General features: G+C 35.3%; 1 protein-coding gene across 1 annotated transcript; it reads left to right on the forward strand.

Moving 5' to 3' along the window:
• Positions 1-449: 449 nt before the first annotated feature.
• Positions 450-12,573, forward strand: LOC124328671 (beta-1,4-galactosyltransferase 4-like). The gene is made up of 4 exons (XM_046787469.1): positions 450-611; positions 6,650-6,907; positions 8,584-8,773; positions 12,207-12,573. Exons 2-4 carry the CDS (start codon positions 6,658-6,660, stop codon positions 12,571-12,573), a joined length of 807 nt encoding a protein of 268 aa, XP_046643425.1. The 5' UTR covers positions 450-611; positions 6,650-6,657.
• Positions 12,574-20,160: the final 7,587 nt, after the last annotated feature.

Genomic DNA, 20,160 nt, shown 5'->3' on the forward strand with positions numbered 1-20,160 from the left:
CTTAATACCTCAGGGATAAAGATGGTATTATTGTGCATCTTAAAAAAATCAAAGGTCTAAGAAGCAATCAAAAGTATAAAAAATCTAAGTAATTAAAAAAGTTTTGGAATTTAAATTAACGAATTAATTAAAAAAAAGATTCTAAAGTACTATTATTTTGTCTTTTTTATGCCGTATTTTTCTTTATAAAAAATAGCTAAATATTTAAAAAATGACTAAGACATCCTAATTTCGGGGCAAGTTGAAAGTTGTCTATGGTTGGCTACTATTCGGAATTATTTCATCCCCAAAATTTAATTCTAAGTGTTTCAAAAATAAATCGTACCAAACAGCCCCATTGGTCTTTCCAGCCCCATTTTTCTCTGTTTTAATCTAAGGGACCAATTTTAAAATTCACAGGTATACTTAACGAATACTGAGCCAGTGTAGTACAGCTATGGACACCAGAATTACAGGACGTTGGTCAAAAATCCTTCGAAAGTTCTTTAAATGTCGAATACAAATTACTGTCTTCTCTCTATCTTTAATATTTTTAAAAATATTTTCGATAGACTTTTTTAATCAATATTTTCTACGTACAACAGATTGTCCCATAATTTCTCCATTACTAGGTAAGGCAATAACTGTTTCAGTATATGTTAATTTAGAACTTATATAACGCGAAATAACGGAAAAACTGTTAAAAAAACACTATACTATAATAGGGTAATACCGACAGTTGTTACACGCTATAAATCATATTTTTACACTTATTTCCTAAAAAAATTAATTGCTTAACTTCGATAATTTACTCTACGTTAACATTACTTTGAATAACGTAATTATAAAATTTACGTTATCGTATTTTGTCTAATAATGAATTTATTGAATTGTTAGCTTAATTACGTTGCAAATTTGACACCCAAACTAACTTAACGGAAATCATAAAACGTAGCAAATATCGCACAACATAACATCACTGATGCTACCGATTATTTTTACAGTACCCACCAAGCTATTAGGTACACCCCCTTTTTTTAGTGCATTCTTATGGCACTACGTGTCTCAGAAACAGTGCAAATACTACCCGAACGGCTTGGGCTAGAATTTTTTTCTTTTTTTCCTGAGTAGATCTAATGACGATCTACATTTTTTCACACACAAAATTTTCGTAGGATTAACCCCCAGGGTGCTACGGTATCGTTCAATTTATTAGGTACACTCGTTTTACCTAATATGCGCCGTGTTAAATACGGCGTTTTCAAAAATATACAAAAAATACTTAATATCAAGCTAAAATCTTTTTCTTGGTTCCAAAAGATGCAGAATTCTTCACTCTATACAAATATACAGAATTATTTACAATAAAATCAACTCAGAGAACCCTTCCCTATACCTCAAAGTTTTCCACTTCAAAATTTGTCGAAATTTGTAATTCCTCTTGTGGCGACAGTGCAAGTGTGTAGTAAAAAGTACAAATTTTGAAGTGGAAAACTTTGAGGTATAGGGAAGGGTTCTATGAGTTGTTTTTATTGTAAAGCGTTCTTTAAATGCTTAAAGAGTGAAGAATTTTGTATCTTTTGGCACAAAGAAAAAGGTTTTAGCTTGATATTTAGTATTTTTGGTATATTTTTGAAAACGCCGTATTTTTCCCTAATATGCGCCGTGTTAAATACGGCGTTTTCAAAAATATACCAAAAATACTAAATATCAAGCTAAAATCTTTTTCTTGGTTCCAAAAGATGCAGAATTCTTCACTCTATACAAATATACAGAATTATTTACAATAAAATCAACTCAGAGAACCCTTCCCTATACCTCAAAGTTTTCCACTTCAAAATTTGTCGAAATTTGTAATTCCTCTGGTGGCGACAGTGCAAGTGTGTAGTAAAAAGTACAAATTTCGAAGTGGAAAATTTTGAGGTATAGGGAAGGGTTCTATGAGTTGGTTTTATTGTAAAGCGTTCTTTAAATGCTTAAAGAGTGAAGAATTTTGTATCTTTTGGCACAAAGAAAAAGGTTTTAGCTTGATATTTAGTATTTTTGGTATATTTTTGAAAACGCCGTATTTAACACGGCGCATATTAGGGAAAACGGGTGTACCTAATTAAGTGTACGATACCGTAGCACCCTGGGGGTTAATCCTACGACAATTTTGTGTGTGAAAAAAATGTTGATCGTCATTTGATCTACTCAGGAAAAAAAGAAAAAAAAATCTAGCCCAAGCCGTTCGGGTAGTATTTGCACTTTTTCTAAGACACGTAGTGCCAGAAGAATGCAATGAAAAAAGGGGGGTGTACCTAATAGCTTGGTGGGTACTGTATGTGTACCAAAATATTGTTCACAACTACGCTTTCATTATTTCTACAATTTTGCTAGTTTAAACTACCATAAATGGCTCTGACGCCACTGCAGGGCAGGGACTATCTAAGACATTTAGTTTTAAAATCTATTTTTAATATGACAAGAAAATCTGAAAATGAAGACTGTTTTTGAGCTTGTGAAACTCTCCATTTCAGAGTTTTCTTAGTCTTCCATGCTTTACCCGTTCTATAGTTATCCCCCTTTGAAATACCCTAATTTAATTGGAGCCCTAGGGGACGTTCCCAAACCTAGGGATCTATTTAAATTCTACCCTTCCATTGATCATGAAAATCTATAAAAAAATAGATTAATGCTACCCATAATGGCTTAAGCAAAACGAAAATTCGTCGAGTTCCGACAAAAATTGGATTTTTGGGAACGCCGAGAAAAAACGATCTGCACAAGGTTCTCCCACGCGCGCTCGCGCGTTCCCAAACTTGAGGTAGTTACTGTATAAACCATTCTAATTAGGGGAAAGTGGTCTGGGTTGGTCTAATGTTTTAATATTTTCTCCCATTTCCTCCCATCAATACCTTTTCTATGTCTTTCGGTATTAAAAATAAGAACAAAATTTCTTTTTCCTTCAACATTTTTTTTTAAATTTTTGTTAGTTACCATTTATACGTTATTAAAAGTATTACAAAAAATCAAGAATGTCACAATATGCCCCTAAAAGGAGCTAGTTGCTCTTTATTTCTTTTGAGAAAACAGCCATAATACCATGGGATGATTTGAAATTTCAATTTTGATGAAATAAATCATTATAAAAACGATCCATTTTTTCAGGTTCACTTTGATAAATATATTTCCCTTATTAGTTTTTTTTTATTTTCATAAGTAATTTGAGCCAAAAAGCCAACTAGCCCTACGGTGACAAGCAGATCTTGCCCCAGTAAGGTCTTCTACAATCAAATATATTTTAAACCACTTTAATAAATTTTTGGTTTACGCCTCTAAAAAACGTCGATAGAGAACAAAAATCTCTAATTCACCATTGTTTTTAAATATTTTCATTCTTATTCCAAAATACATAAATTATTTTGAAAAATCCTTTTCGAAGAATCTTACATAAGGAAAGTCAAAAAGTGCTTTTATTATTTATCTTTAGAATTGCTAGTCATATATCGTTGAAATTTTTAATGTTAGTGCGCATGATATTAATACACACATAAGTGAAATCTATAATTTGTAAAATTGAAAACAGTTCTAAATTACGTGAAAAGAGAGACTTGCCTCCAGGCCCTATAGCCCCACTCTCCACTACCTTATTTGGTCGTTTCTTTATCATTTCTGACATTCTTTACTTCTTTCTCTTAACATCAAATTCTAATTTAACTGCGATATCGCAACCGTTACGCAACCCTATTGGCAACATTCAAGGAAATGAACTGACAAGAAGTTGGCCATAATCAATCCCCCTGCTAGTACGGCTGGTTTAATATCCGTCTATGCGACGTATGTTTATCCATTCTTCGTCGCGTCTTTTTCGTAGAAAAAGTACGACGATTCTACGTACTTTTCACGTCTTTCTTCGATGTTGTGATCTTGTCTACTTTGTATGAATTTTAACTGTCTAATAGACGTAATATTTTCACATAAACTGGATCTACTTTCCCTGGTTACAAATTACGTCCATTAGATGACCACAGTGGACGATAAACGGACGGACCTAGTTTGGACGTCCATTGGATACAAATATGCGTATAGTTTTGTTTAAGTTCATTTTAGTACAACAAATGGACGGCCAATGGAAAAACACCAGAATTAAAGCTAAAATTTTTCTATCAGTTGATAGAACTCATGAAAACTAGCCTTAATTCACCATTTTAAGATTAGAAATTTCCATAAATTTATGTTTTCAGCTAAGTAACAATGAAACAGTAAAATTTAAATGTACAAAATGTTTATTTATTTATATATTTTTATTTTTATTCCTAAATCCTGTTCCTTATTTAGTGTGAATGTAATTAGATGTTAATTTGTTTTATTTTACAATTTCTAAGTTATAAGGTATGGATCATAAAATTGTTTAGATTTGTTATACAGCGGCTGGGCTAGTGGATAGAGCGGTGGATAACGATGCGAAAGGTTGAAGGATCGATACGATGGACAGGCAATTCTTTAACATTCGTTGTAAATCTAGCGTACAGTATCATCCATAAAAATCCGATCACCCTTTTAAAAAAGAAATGCTGCCTATCGTTTCGCGGTCAAACTAAGTTCCCAAACAGTGAAGAAACCAGACAGTTAGGGTGGGGGTAGTTTTTCGCGGTTTTTCGAAGATTTTCTAGGGCTTAATTGTCATAGTTACGAGACAGCCCTTAAGGCATGAACTCAACCTTATTGAGAAGAGGTTAGGTAACGTTGCCGCAAGTCATCGAAAACAATTTTCAACTAGACTGCCGTTTTCTCTCAAACAGGACGAAAAGGAGGAGGGGTGGTTGCTATAGCAACTTAACAACATAACACGTCTTTGATTAATTCGCGCTCGTTAGTTGGATTTTTTTTAAGCATTTAAGGGAATAGGCTGACATAAATATTATAAAGTCTCAATATTTCGTCAGAATTATTTGAAAAATGAATGCTGGTGAAAAAAGTGCGGTCGTCGCATAATGTTTTTCAGGACATATTCAATCATCCTGTGTTCTCGGCAATTAAGCTGCAACAGATATTATCTATCTAATTAAATTTTTCAGTTACTATAACTATAGAAATTGCCGCTTGATTATTATATTTGTCAGTTGGCATAGCAACCGGCCCTTCCTCCTTTTCACTCAGGTTGAGCGAAAAGGGAATTCTCATTGAAATTTTATGTCGATGGCTTGCGGCAACGTGACCCAACCTCTCCTTAGTATAGGCCATGAGATTAAGAGTTAAACGCCTTAAAGGCTGTTCGTTGCCATGACAATTAAGCCTTTGGAAATCTATCGGAAAACTACTCCCCACCCTAACTGTCTGGTTTCTTCACTGTTTGGGAACTTAGTTCCACCGCGAAACGATAGGCGGCATTTATTTTTTAAAAGAGTGGTCGGATTTTTATGGAAGATACTGTACATCTTACTTGTTTCGGACGTCCAAATTACGTCCAAAATGGATATCATATATACGTTAAAAATCTACGTAGAAAGATGTGACATTAGGACGGACATTCAACGTACAGTATCCATATATCAAGAACTTGTTTTTGGCTTTTTTACATAAATTTAGGGGGCTAGAAACAAAGCGAAAGATGGGAAGAAAGTAATGACTGGAATAGCCTTAGGCTTGTTGTCAATTTTTGGAAAAGTGACGAGAAAACCTAAAAGCTGCCGAAATCTTGCATATAAAGCGGGAATAATTCGTTGTCCATTTTTTTTCACGCCATGACAATTCCAGACAGCCTGTCTGGTTTTATTCATATTTTTTTTTGGGGGGGGGGACTGGGTGGAGACATGGCCAAGGGCTATTTGAGCCTATAACTCCTTAATTTATTCTTCCCATTTCCTACCATTTGCTTTGTTCCTTGCCTCCCGAATTTAGGCCAAAACAGTTTCCCGAAATATGGATAGGTGGCTAAAAAAAAAACGCTGTTTAAATTAATTGTAGGATACTGTACCATGGATGACCAAAATGTATATCTAATCGTCAAAAATGGATAGCAGGAATACGTTGTTGAGATGTAAGCGTGCTAGCAGGGCCTCTACCATTTCAAAACACATAATTTGAAAACCAATTGTCGGAGAGGTAGACCTATACAGTAACAATTTTACCCACACTTATCCATACCTTGAGAGTTAAAACGGGTACTCATTTAAAATAAGGGGTGGTGCACATTGAAGCTTATTAAACCAGGAGGTGCCTAAACCAGGTCAATCTTGGTGGTTTTTTTGGTGGTTTTTGTCTGTTGTTTGCTAACAAAGGCATTGAAAATGAAATTGAGATCAAACGAAAAGCAGACGACGTTGGGGTAGGGGTAGAAAAATCTCCCCCAGGACCCTCTTGGAAGTGTGGCAAGTCATTCTGCTGGCCCATCCTAGATATATTCATTTGATGTCTAAAACGAAAGACAATATATCAAAGCGATATTGTCTGTCACATTGTCTGAAAACCCAACTTTCCATAAAAACTTTAAACCCACTTCAAAGAAATTTTTTTTAATAAGCCAGAAACCTTACATTCCGTTACGCTAGATTCAAATATCTAGCAGTAAAAATGAACTTTTCAAAATTCCCTAGTTTTGCCTGCATAGGTTTTTTTGCAACCTGTTTTACTATTTTACTTGATAATTTTTCAAAATTTAATGTGCATTTAATTGTTAATTGTTTAGTTGGTTGGATGGATATCCCTCAATCTACGAAATCCCTTGGTGTTACAAACGAACATGACATCGAGCTACGTTTGAAAGAAAATGGATTAGAAATTGGAGGAAGCTACAAGCCCAAATATTGTCGATCAAGGAACAAAGTTGCCATCGTTATCCCTTACCGCAACAGAAAAGTTCATTTGATTATTTTTCTATCTTATATTCATTTGTTTCTTCAGCGACAGCAACTGGAATATTCCATATTTGTCGTGGAGCAGACTGGTAATTATTTACAAATAAATTACAGTAGCTACCCGTAGTTTGGAAACGCGCGCGCGCGCGTGAGAGAACCTTATGGAGTTTGGCTTTTTTTCTCTGCGATCCGAAAAATCCAATTTTTGTCGGATCGCGACGAATTTTTTTTGGCCGTAGCCATTATGGGTAGCATTAAGCTGATTTTTTCAGATTTTTCCTATAATGGGAAGGATAGGTTTAAAATGGATCCCTAAGTTTGGGAACACTCTATAGTGCTCCATGCAAAGTAGGGTACTTTAAAGGTATTTAGGAATTGAAAACTGAATTAATTTTTTGGCCAGTTCTTCCCCCCTCTTTTCACCCACGCCGGGTTGTCGCCCCCTCATAAGGTCGCAATTTCTCTGTTCAACAGAGAAAAAGGCGCGCGGGGTGGAAATGGGGGGGGGAGAAAGGGCAAAAACATTAATTCAGTTTTCAATTCCCAACTGCGAAGAACTATATGACGCAAAAAATCTGAAAATGAAGACTTCTATTGAGCTTGCAAAGTTCATCATTTCAGATTTTTCCTCGTCTTTCTAGCTCTACCTGTTTTTTAGTTGTTCCCCTTTCAAGTACCCTACTTTGCATGGAGCACTATAGAGTGTTCCCAAACTTAGGAATCCATTTTAAACCTACCCTCCCCGATATAGGAAAAATCTGAAAAACAATCAGCTTAATCGAGCTTAAAAATCGCTTTGAAAATTAAGGGGGTTGGAATCAGTAACGGGAAAAAAATTGTCATGTTATTGGGATAGAAATACCCATGTTATTCTTATGGGCTAAATAACCACCTGGCGATGGCGTCATTAACTAAAATTTTACTAAATTTTAAGTTAAATAGAGAAGTTTTAAAGATAAAAAAGAAAACGAAATGGACGAAACAATTTGACCAAAAAACTATTTTATTTGTTGTTCTCAGGCTACTAGGACTAGGAGAAAGTAGGCATAGTTTGTGCTTTTTGTGTTTTTGAGCCCCCACTTCTTCATTGCTCAATATTTTTTATCCCCGCCAGGCTTAAAAAAGAGAATAAAATTAGATATCCAATCCGTATTTTCTCTTTGTTTAAAACCAAAAAACTTTGAATGGGAGGGTGTCAAGAGTCGTAGAGAAAATTGCTCCTGTAACGGGGTAGAATGGCCCATGTTATTATTATGGGCTTAAAGAATACCTGGCGATGAAGTCATAAACTAAATTTTACGGAACTTTTTTCCTCCTATCTCCAACCCAGCAAGAGAATTTGCCTCGAGAAAAAGTTGTTTTGTTAATATTTTAAAAAAAATTTGAAAGAGGAAATAATTTTCTGTTAGAAACTTATTTTCAATTTTTATTAACAAGGGAAGTCTACAAAAGAAAAACAAAAAAACAAAATGGACGACATGATTTAAGTGTCATAAAAATTCTGTTATTTAATGTTTCCTATACTTCTAAGACTATTTCAGTAATTTTTAAATGCAATCCCTGTTTCGCAAGAGGACGAAAAATGGTGGGGGCCAACTTAGCCCTCAACCCAGTCTCCCCTACACTCTTTTTTATCGTTCTCTATCATCATCTCGTAAAATCTAGGTAGTCCACTCTACGCCATCTTATTCCACTGCCGAGCTTTATTTCTCAAATTGGATCATTCGATATGTTAAATACTTTTCTCTTTTCTTTTACACTAAAGATGGCTCGCCATTCAATAGAGGGATGTTAATGAACATTGGGTTTGAAGAAGCTCAGTTACAAAGCAATTTCAAATGTTTCATATTTCACGACATTGATATGTTACCAGAAAACGATGCCAACCTATACGGATGTCCAGAAGACGGGAAACCTCGTCAAATGGCTTTTACCATTGACATCTTTGAATACAAGTAAATAAATATTGTTTATTTAATTACATTTATTTTTTTTAAGTAGGAGAGACTTGACATATTTTGTTGATTAATAGTTTGCGCGTTATACGTTTTTGAGCCATTATTTTTTTCCAATATTTTTAATTCCTACTAGGATTAAAAAAGAGGAAAATTAGCTATCAAAATTCTGTTTGGGTTTATGAAAACATTTCTTTTTTGAAACTCCAAAACGCTTTAAAAAATGAAGGGGGTAGGTCGAGTAACAGATAAAATTGCTAGGGTATTTGAGAAATACTTATATTTTTCACCCCTTCATTTTTAAAATTTGGTCCGATCTTAGGGTCAAAAATTTTGAAAATCCCCCAGTGGGCATGGACCCCGATAATCGGGAGTCTTTAATGCCAATACGGTATACATTTTATTCCCAAAAAAGCATACGATTAAAGCCGTTAATCCCAGAAAAAAGATAGGAAGCCACCGGGTTTTGAATTCGGGTCTCCAAAGTTACAGACATAGCGTCTTCTGATTGGCTGCTCTTAACATCTTCTCATCTTATAACAATTTTGAAGTAGGGAGTTTTTTTAGATTGATAATTTTACCATATTTAGAAATCTATATTATGCATAAAAATCACACTCTTGTTCTTTTTTAATTGTGAATGCTAAAAATTGCTTTACATTATTTTTTAATGGATGTTTGGGCCAAAAACACTTATTTCCGATTTATGGGTTAAATTTTTATTTGATTTTCGGGATCATTTTTAACAGTGAACAAGTAGCTTTACCAATAAACTGTTCGAAATTTATTCCTTTTTTCAGTAAGGAAATAAAATATAACATTTTAGCTTTTAACAAGCAATCACCCACTGGACCGGAATACCTCCTTTTCTGGCGGTAGTTTTCGCATCATAATTTGGAAAGGGACTCTAAAAATCCGGACAAGAACTGTTCTGTTCATAATCGCAAGGCAATTCCAATGGAATAAAGTCAATATTTTTTTTGTCCCGAGATAATCGGGATTGAAATTCGTTAAATATAAAGAAAATCCATATCCTTCACCTCCAGCTATATCGATTTTAGCCGTATATTGAGCTTGTAGGGAAAAATAAATTCAAACAAAATGTAGCTCTTTCATCCCTCTTCAACATTCTAAAAGAATTTTTAAAAACTCTGAAAGATGTCTGGGATATCACGACTTTTGTGATACCCAATTTCAACCCTTTTTTCAAGAATTTTTTTCTGCGTTTCCGATTGCCGTATGTCTGCTTTTCGCCCCCTCCCCAATCCACTCCTTTGCTTTATTCCATTTTCCTGTGTATCAAAGGCATGTTTCTCGATTCAAATGGGACTTAATACATAGGAAACAATATACGCCAAATCCAGGCGTTGTATTGCCAATCCGACCGAGAAAGAGGGGTCTTAGCATTTTATTGAATATCTATTATTTGAAATATTTGAAATATAAAACCAACTAAACAGGCTTGAAGAAGATATAATAAGATATAAATAAAGAATGTTTTCGATATTTTTATCATTTTGAAGTAATCGGGAAGCCGATAATTGATTCGAAAGTTAAGATAGGACGACCCAATTTTAAGACAAATATTAATTTTTTTTCATTCCTAAACCGTTTGTGGTAATTCCACGATATTTTATTTTAGGATGCGCATTACTAACATATACATCTCCTGATTTTTTCAATATTTTATTTTAATTCAAAACCAAAAAATGAATTGAGCCAACCGAACGTCAGATTGCCCCATTCTTCCTTACCGTTAAATTATTTTTTTTGCTCTAAATAACTATTAAACGCAGAACCCATTGCTAGGCTACGTCAAAATTGTTTAAGAAAAACCAGTGCACTATTTAGATTGCTATCACTGCCAAGTGTAATTTCCCTCATTGTAGAAGTGTAAACAAAGTAATTGGAAAAGAACTCCAAGTCTTTTTCTCTGGGTTTTGAAAAGATATCAAGACCTCTGACAGCTAATCTACGTTTCTTTGTTTTTATATCATGATATAATTTTAATGATTTTTAATAAACTTTGATTTCTTTTCACAAGGTTCCTATAAAGATTTTTTTCTTTCTGCTTCATCGGAGCTATCAAGAATTAAAGTCACATGATTTTTCCAAATGTTATTTTGAAATATATTTCCTAATGTTAAATGTAATTTTTTCACTAGTCATATTGGTCTATAAGGTTAGCATTGACCAACATGCCCTCTCATATGCAGCAACATTCCCCACAAGAGAGGCATCTAGTTTTTTCTAATTTTTTGGTTTAAAAATTGAATTTAAGTTGTAATACAGGTTTTTTTTATTAACATTAAAAAAAATTTATAAAGCTAAGTTCCACTTAATTTTAAGACTATCTTGGGTTTGTTATATTGGGTAATAAGAAAACGGTAACCCTCCCCCCCCCAAAAAAAAAATAATTTCCACGTCAACTATGTCAAGTCTCTCCTACCCTACACTCTCGTATTTTTTGTAATAACATTACCCAATTTGGATTCCCTTTATTCAAGGATTGTTAGGCTAATAATCGGCAAGATTTTTTTCAGTAAAGCTTGAAATGTTTTTTCTTCTGTATTTTACCCCCTTAATAACCTGCAAGAATGACGTGATCAACATAGCCGATTAGAAGTAAATTAAATCGATGCCCATCGCTTGTAATAAAACATAACAATTTTCGGGACGAAAATTTAATGTTTTTTATGCGATTTGTGTCATAAGTGGGAATCATTCATCTTTTCCCTGTAACTCCAACTACTACACAGTAAAAAATTGCATCCTCACTAAACCCACACTTTTCAAGTGTATCCCCAAAAGTGTGCAGTTTGTTTGCTTTTTCCATGTGTTGTCTAAACTTTAAAAAAGTTGAATAATCCACAGGGGAGGGGTGCCTATTGATAGTGTCAGGGGTATACCTAGAAATTCCTTTGTAAAAATTTTCGCGTAAGACCTTGGGCTTTTATTCGTCGATCAGTTGACTCATGGATGGAAATTTAAGTGTGCAACCTCCTCTCAATAAGTTATTACTAGATGAAAACGATCAAGGTCAGGCGATAACAGAAAAAAAATGGGGGGAACATTCCCAAGGGATGATGCAACGGATGGATGAATCCAAACAAATTTTGTGTCGTCCCAACAGTCCCAAAGTCACAACAACGAACGTTCAAATACATATAAATCAGTCCTTAACAAATATTTATTGAAATGTAGTCCCTCTATCGCACGAAAACGAAAACAAGGAGCACCAACTTTCCTAGGCTCCACCCAGCTCCACTGTCCTCTCTATATACCGCTTATACGTGTTTTACTCTATAACTGCTAAAAAGGGTTTTAAGAATTTAATACTTATTTTTATGATCAATAAAAAATTTTTTACCTCTAAAGCAAAGATAATAAGAATATATAGTTTCATTACTTTGAATTGTAACCGTTCCAATAGATCTACTCCAGATGGATATTTCGGAGGTGTTACCGCATTTTCAATCAAGGATTTCCGAAAAGTAAACGGCTTTTCAAATTTATTCTGGGGATGGGGTGGAGAGGACGATGATTTGTTTCAACGTTTAAGTTTTCACAATCTAACTGTAACACGTCCTTTTGATGGTCTACCAAATCTCACTTCTTTCGCACGTTACCGAACCTTATACCATACCGAAGAAAAACCTAATCCAGAGCGTTGGCGTCTAATTCAGGAAGGGAAATGGCGCTTTCAAACAGATGGATTAATAAGTCTCCAGTATCGAAGACTGTTTATAAAATTTAAACCCCTTTATACACATATTTATGTAGACATAAAAAAATATTAATCAAAATCTTCGTTCAATACAGTAACTACCTGAAGTTTCCTCACAGCTGAGAGTGGCTAAGAGAAGCTTATGGGAAAACAGGTTAAAAAATTCGCAAAAAATTTTTTGTCGGACGATAATGATTTTCGACTAGGAGTTATTAGATCTAAGTTTTACATCAAGTATTTTTTGGAGCGTTAGTAGTTGCCGTAGTTGACGACTTTTCCAAACACCACGATTTAAAGGATTTGAGCAGGAGGAGGAAAATGACAGGCTATCTCAACGACCTTATTTTAAATCACGGTATGTGAAAAATCGGAAGGGGGAACAAACGATAACTCATAAAAATGGATAGTCGTAAGCCAGTTGAAAATGTCTTAAATGACAAATCAGGTTCCTATTATTAAGTCGAAATTTTGACTTAAGGTATTCCTTGTGCAATCAGCGTTAAACATGAAAAAATCAGCGTTGTTGTTATTCTTATAGTTTGGCGTTGTTGATGTTGACGTTCTTTTTTGTATTATTTACAAAAGTTTTAATCGTCATGCTATTTATTTTTATTTTTGTTAGTTACCTACCTTGAGCCAACAGTGTTGGGGGAGGGGTAAAAAATTTAATCTAGCTTGGCAACGTTGCCTATACTCTTTAGCTAAAAGTTTCTCTAGCACGTTGTTCGTAAAATATATTATAAAAGGAACTGCGCTAAATTTAGCAAATCGTAGTTTATCACAGGTAAACCTTTAGCGCCATACCCGCTTAGATAGCGCTAGATCCAGCGAGCCGTAAAAAACAGTGGACCGGCGAAGATTAGCGCTAAGATAGCGAACGGACTCGTGACAAGCGCTAATATCATGTATGGGGCGCATCTCGTCCATTCACCACAATCGTTTTCCTTTTCGCAACATTTTATTAAAATCAAAGAACCGCTTGCGCGGTTCGTAAATAATAAAATGAAATAAATTGTTCTAAATATAGCGCATCGCGTGCAAGTTTATCGAAAACATATTAGCTATAGTCCCACGATCGCTTCGATAGCGCTAGATCTAGCGCGAAACATTTGAATGAATTATTTTTCGCGTAATGATTCGCCAAAAACAGCGGAAGGACCAGCGGAAATAGCGGGCGGGTTCGAATTACTGTCTGACCAGTCAGCGCAGTCGTTTTCGTGTTTCCCTTTGCATTAAATAAAAAAACGGTAAAAAAATTTAATTTAGAGCAATTCGCATTAAGTAGGCCTAGCTATTAAGCGCTTGCGCTTTTTTATGATTAAATAATTCGCTTGAATTGAGTGCATATCGTGCAAGAAGCGCTTAACATTTATTTTAACGCTTGCGCGTTTCGTAAGTTATAAACGGACTCGAGACAAGCGCTAAAATAATCGACGGGTGTGCGCCACTTTTCCAGTCGCCGCAATCGTTTTCTCTGTCGCAACCATTTATTTAAATTAAAGAAGCACTTGCGCGTTTCGTAAATAATACAATGAAATAAATTGCGCTAAATATAGCGCATCGCGCGCAGGTTTATCGCAAACCAATCGCTAGCGCCACGCGCGCTTAGATAGCGCTAGATCTAGCACAAAACATTTGAATGGATTCTTTTTCGCTTATAATGAGCCGCCCAAAACAGCGGACGGGTGACAGTGCTAAAATAGCGGACGGACCAGCGATAAGCGCTAAAAAAACTGACGGGCTAGCGTTACTCGTCCTACCAGTCGCCGAAGTCAGCAGCAGTCGTTTTCCTGCGCATTAAATAAAAAATAATAATAATTAGAGCGAAGCGCATTAAGTAGCGTTATGTAAGCGTTCCCTCTTTTTTTTATTATGCGATTTAATAAAATGCTCTAATATACGCTTATCGCGCAAGAATCTCCCGTTTTAGTACTGATAAAGCAATTAAGGGGGAGCTCAGTCAGCTCCATAAGACTTTTTCCATAAGGCCCCGATACAGAGATTGCTACGAGTACGCTGCTGCCTGTTGTGGGTGTGTTGTGAACTACCATCTACAACGGGAAACTCAATCTTTCTAGTCTAAGTCCTTGTAGATTATCGCACTAGTGTTTTGCGAATTAGGTTACTGCAGATACGTAAAATAAGCGTAAATCACAGTAATTAAGTATTATTTTTTCATCTTATATTATTTTAACAAGCCGTCTACGACTTTTTACCAGTTTTTATATTGGATTTAGTAATTTTTATATTTTTTTCTGATTTTTATATTGATTTTTTGAAAAAAATTTTGTATTGAAAAAGTGGCGGTTTTGTGCTCTTATAGTTTTGGGTTCCCATAGAGAACCGTCAACCGAACGAACGAATCGAAAGAACAAGGTAAATTTTCTGAAAAGGCTTTGTCTGAATTTTTTAATTTCTTTTTTGGCTTCTAACATTTAACTCTAAAGATCGTTTGACTAAAAAAGAAATAATTCTTGATTTAATAAAACTTTAATTACAAAAATAACAAAGATTTTTCTTGTTTAGCTACATAACTTTTTCTACTTTGGGACTTTTTATAGTTAATTTTGATGCTTCTGATTGCGATTCCTTATGAATTATCGCTTAGTTAATTTAAAAATTCTTAGATAGTAAAGATTTGTATAATCACCAAAAAATACGCGTGCCATCTGAGTTGCAATTTACATACTGTGTAAAACAGAATACAACCTGAGCCTATAGTGCTTTCGCAAGAATAGATAAAATCTTAAGACGTTGATTTGTCTTAAGTATTTTTTAAATGAAAGATTCTTAGATTTGAAGTAAACTTACTAATTGCTTTACGCTAAGGTTTCAGTTTTTAAAAGAAATGCTAACTTTAAAGATAAATTTCTCAAAATGTGCAACCCTCAACATGCTTTCCGACTTAAGACAAGGCTGTGTCTGAAACTTTTTCATGTAACCCATACCATAGAAACAGAAAATTTGTTAGAAAATTCTAAAAGGGAATATTAACGTTTTGAAAATTTTATGCTGTGAATTGAAAAGGGATCAATTAAATTAATAAAAAATAAAAGGGTGCAATGTGATTTAAAAGACAATAACTTAAGACATGGCTTTGTCTGTTACACGAAAAAGTTTCAGACACAGCCTTGTCTTAGGTCGGAGAGGCCATGTTGCGATTATAAAATTGTTTACTTTTTACAAGAAGTGGCTGGTCTAGTGGTTAGAGCGGTAGATTGCGATGCTAAAGGTTAAAGGTATGATACAAATGAGAGACAAATCTTTTATCTTCGTTGTAAATCTAGCGTACATTTTATGTGGTTTTGACGTCCAAATTACGTCCAAAATGGATATCCTATATAGATGATATTCCAACCTAAAAGTAGTAGTGGAGTAAAAAGCCGTGCGCAGTTTACGCCGATGCGCACCACTGCGGCCGATAGCAGAACTAAGATTTTTATTACGTTTGATACTTAACGTAGGTACAATCCTTTGTTCGAGAACCGTCTGCTTCTCGAACAAAGGATTGGGCGTCATCTGTCAAGCGTAATAAAAATTTTCGTTCTGTTATCGGCCGCAGTGGTGCGTATCGGCGTAAACTGCGCGCGACTTTTTGGCATGTCTTCTACTTTTTGGTTGGAATAACATCTATACGTAAAAAATATACGTAGAAAGATATGACTTTAGGACGGACCTTCAACGTACCATGGATGACCAGAATGTATATCCAATCGTCGATATAAATAGCAGGAATACGTTGTTGAGATGTAAGCGTGCTAGCAGGGTACCCAATTTTTCAACCCACCAACGGAATATCATAAAAAAAAGTTAAATAGGTATGGTAGTTGACTAAAAACCCGAAAAAACTTGAACATTAATAATTTTTCTACTGTCATATGCAACTTTGTATAAGCCAAATAGCCCCGATGTTGTGTGGCAAATTCGTCCCAAACAAAGGGGTCTTAGTATATTATTTAATATCTCTTATTTAAACTATTTTGAATATTTAAAAAAAAACTAAACGGGCTTAAAGAAGAGTTAATGTAGAGTATTTTTGCCATAATTTGAAAGTAATCGGGAAAGCCGATAACCGATTCGAAAGTCAAGGTAGGACGGCCCAATTTTAAGAAAAAAATTTTAAAATTTTAATTTTCTAAACCGTTCGTCGTTATACCATGAAATTTTGTTTTAAGATGCTCATTACTTTCATCTACATATCCTGGTTTTTCCAATATTTTTTGCAATTCTTACCCATCAAGAAATCAAATGAGCCAAGCGACCCATACGCCAGATCTCCCCACTCTCCCCTACTATAAAACAAAGTTTTGCAAAGTAATAAAACAATTACAGTAAATGAATTATCATATTAGTTATGTGTTATGGTTTGTTGGAATACATATTTTTTTTTTACTTTTTAGATGCTTTTAAATTGAACTTTTGAAATTTCATTGGGTCACCAAAGCTAAGATTTAAGACTTTTCTTGAATAGCCAGCATTTTGTTTGCCATGGAGGGTTGAGTACAGTACCCACCAAACTATTAGGTACACCCCCCTTTTTTCAGTGCATTCTTATGGCACTACGTGTTTTTAAAAAATGCAATAACTCTTGAACCGCTTAGGCTAGATTTTTTTCCTTTTTTCCCTGAGTAGATCTAATGATGATCTACATTTTTTATACACATGAAGTTGTCGTAGGATTAACCCCCACGGCGCTACGGTATCGTTCACTTTATTAGGTACACCCCGTTTTTCCCCATATACGTCGTGTTAAATACGGCGTTTTAAAAAATTTACAAAAAATAGTTTGGTGGGTACTGTACATGTGACTAGTACCAATTTTTTAAGAACCTCCGTCACAAGTTCCTTAGAAAAATAAATTGTCATACGTAGCCTACTTTTCATTTGAGACCATTAGTACCTCTGTAAGGCGCTTTTTGGGGGCTCGAAAAGGCGCGCTTACTTCGAAGAACAGTTCAAACATTTAGGCCAAACTAGTTTATTTGCTACATTTTGTTTAATATGTTTAACTTACAACTGTTGCCTTAGGTAGAGGACGAGTGAGATGACTAGTCTGACTCTTGGAGGGTGCGACGGGAGTTTATTTATGTATTCCCGCGCGGCCATTTTGGAATGGAGTAATTGGCGGGACAAAACGATCATGACTCATGAGTGGATATTTAAGCGGGTGGGGAAATTGTATACGGTTATTAAAAGAGGAGAAGAGCATGAAGGGTGAGGGCTTACAGAAGATACACACAGTAAGCGATATGTACTCCTTCAGTCAGTGCGCGACTGCGCATTACATACTTCCTTCCTTTAAAAAGGCATGCCCTCGTGTCTATTCCAAATTTCTTGCACATTTTCATAACATTTGAAAACTTACGACAAGATCAACGAGAAAGCACACATCATTACTGTTAGCGAGTATAAATGCATTAATAAATTGTTCTCGTGATGCTTTGCGTGGAGATCGTCTTGTCTTCATGTAGCGGCTGTCCGTGGTTCTCCTCCGATAGAAAAGAACTGATGCATACGGATACGTACTCTTCCTTACAAGAAAGAGTAACGCCGACTAGTCTAAAGTCTGGTATTACGGCGTCCAGTCTTAAACGGGAGTACAAGAGGGAAACTGAGGGGGAGAAATGAGAGGGGGAATAAGAGGGAGAATGAGAGGGAGAATAAGAGGGAGAATGAGAGGGAGAATAAGAGGGAGAGCAAGAGGTAGAATAGAAGGGAGAACACACTGGGATCCTGCACGGCAGTTACATTCATGACATCACATTTATTTAGCAATCACTTGGCGGCCATCCCAAGTGGGCATTAAAGTACTGATGTACATAATTTTATCACTTTTTTCGATTCCGTTAACGGACCCATGAGTCTGTAACCAAGTTTGTTAGACATCATCTGGGGGAAGGGATCGGGTAAAAGTGGTTTTGGATTGCTCCTCTGCTTTTCTTTGATGCTGATCTCGTATCTACGAACGATTTTGTTTGATTTATTTACCAATCATTTCCAATAAAATCTACGTTGAATCCGTGCCGTTTTCTTTCTCCCTTTTTTTTCTTTACGGATTCCTGTACCAGTAGTCTGTCAGTTTGTGTGTCGATTAAACTTTTGTCAAGCTCATTGATTTAATGGTTGTCATTGAAGACGTCGTTAGCTGAAAGATGTACTTGGTCGCTGCTGTATCAGGGGCTGTCATCGATTGCATTGTCCTTAATCGACGTTTCTGATTCTTTATTGTTCTTTGTAATTTTTCATATTTTGCGCGCGCATTAACAGTACTTTTAATTTTCCTGTTCATCTGCGAAGTTTATGTTTGATAACGCGTTATTCGCTGGCGGCTGCTCAGGTTGCGTTTTCAGTTTGTCGTAGGGATCTGGGATTCTGTAAGTTCCGTCCGCTATTCGTTTTGTTTTCCAGGGTTTTTTTTTAGTCCATGACAATATCACAAACTTGCAGGCATAAAGCCCATCTAGCAAATTTTGCAATTTTTCTTTTATTTCTTCATAAATTTCTTAACGGCTTGTAGTTTCTCAATGCTTGATTTTTCTTCCGTTTCTCTACGGGGAATTAGCTATAACGCTTGCATAATTGCGTAAGCTTTTCTTTTAAATTTCTCGACATTTATCTGAAATGTCACAAAGTTATAAGCAATGGCGAAGAAAAAAAAATTATTTCGCGCCAATTTGTGTGCGTTTGGCTTATTTAAACTGATACTACACCGTAATTCTTGTTGCATCATTATGAATATGAATCTCTCGCGAAAAGATTCGGATAGCGTAAGATTGGTGGGCTGATCAGGTACTTCGTTAAATAAATGGGAAGATTTTTAAATTTTTTTCTTCTTCTTCTTCCTTTTCCTCGGGCCCTTTAACTACGGATTACTTTTCCGTGTCTTTTTCTTAGTGGTGAGCATTTTTCAGCAAAATTTAATGTTTCTGGCTAGTCTGAGAATACAGATTTATTGGCTAATGGTTTTTTCTTATCTGGAATTTTCTTCTTCTTTTCACTTGGTTTCTTCATGTTTTTTTATATATTATTTTCTTGCATTTCCATTACTTTGCGATTTTTGTTTCTAACTATCTTCTTTGATGCAGCTTTTCTATTACTACCATTATACATACTACAACTACAAGCTGTTGATGTGTTTTTTTTTTTTTTTTTAGTTTTCGGCTTTCTGTTGCTTGACTGACATAGTCTCCAACTTTTGAAGTAGTAGTTTCAAGTTGTTGACTTCTTCCGACATTTCCTGACTTTCCTTTGCTGCTAACATGACGGCAGTGGACAAGTCTTTATTTTCCGTTATTTTTTTCATTTCTACAACTTTTTCACATTCTTCGGCCGATTCTACAGTTTCTGGATATGTTTTTCGTTCAGGTTGGGCCTATTCCAGACTAGATCTGCTATTTGTGGTTTTACTCCGTTAAGCAATACGTCTTTCAATGTTTCATTACGCAGTGCTACTACGTCTTCGTGACGACTTGTTGCTGCGTTTACGCCGTATGCAATTCTGTTGGTGTCGTCGATTCTGATTTTAAAATCTCTGACTCGTTCTGTTTCTTTTTGCTTGAGGGTCTTCAGTTTTTCCTTCTTCCTTGCTTTTGTTGTATAATCTGTTAGGCCGTCTAGTAGTGCCTGTTTCCATACTGCATAAGTAGCTTTTTTGGCTGCT

The sequence above is a fragment of the Daphnia pulicaria genome, chromosome 3 (genome assembly GCF_021234035.1).
Source record: "Daphnia pulicaria isolate SC F1-1A chromosome 3, SC_F0-13Bv2, whole genome shotgun sequence".
In the NCBI taxonomy this organism is placed as follows: domain Eukaryota; kingdom Metazoa; phylum Arthropoda; class Branchiopoda; order Diplostraca; family Daphniidae; genus Daphnia; species Daphnia pulicaria.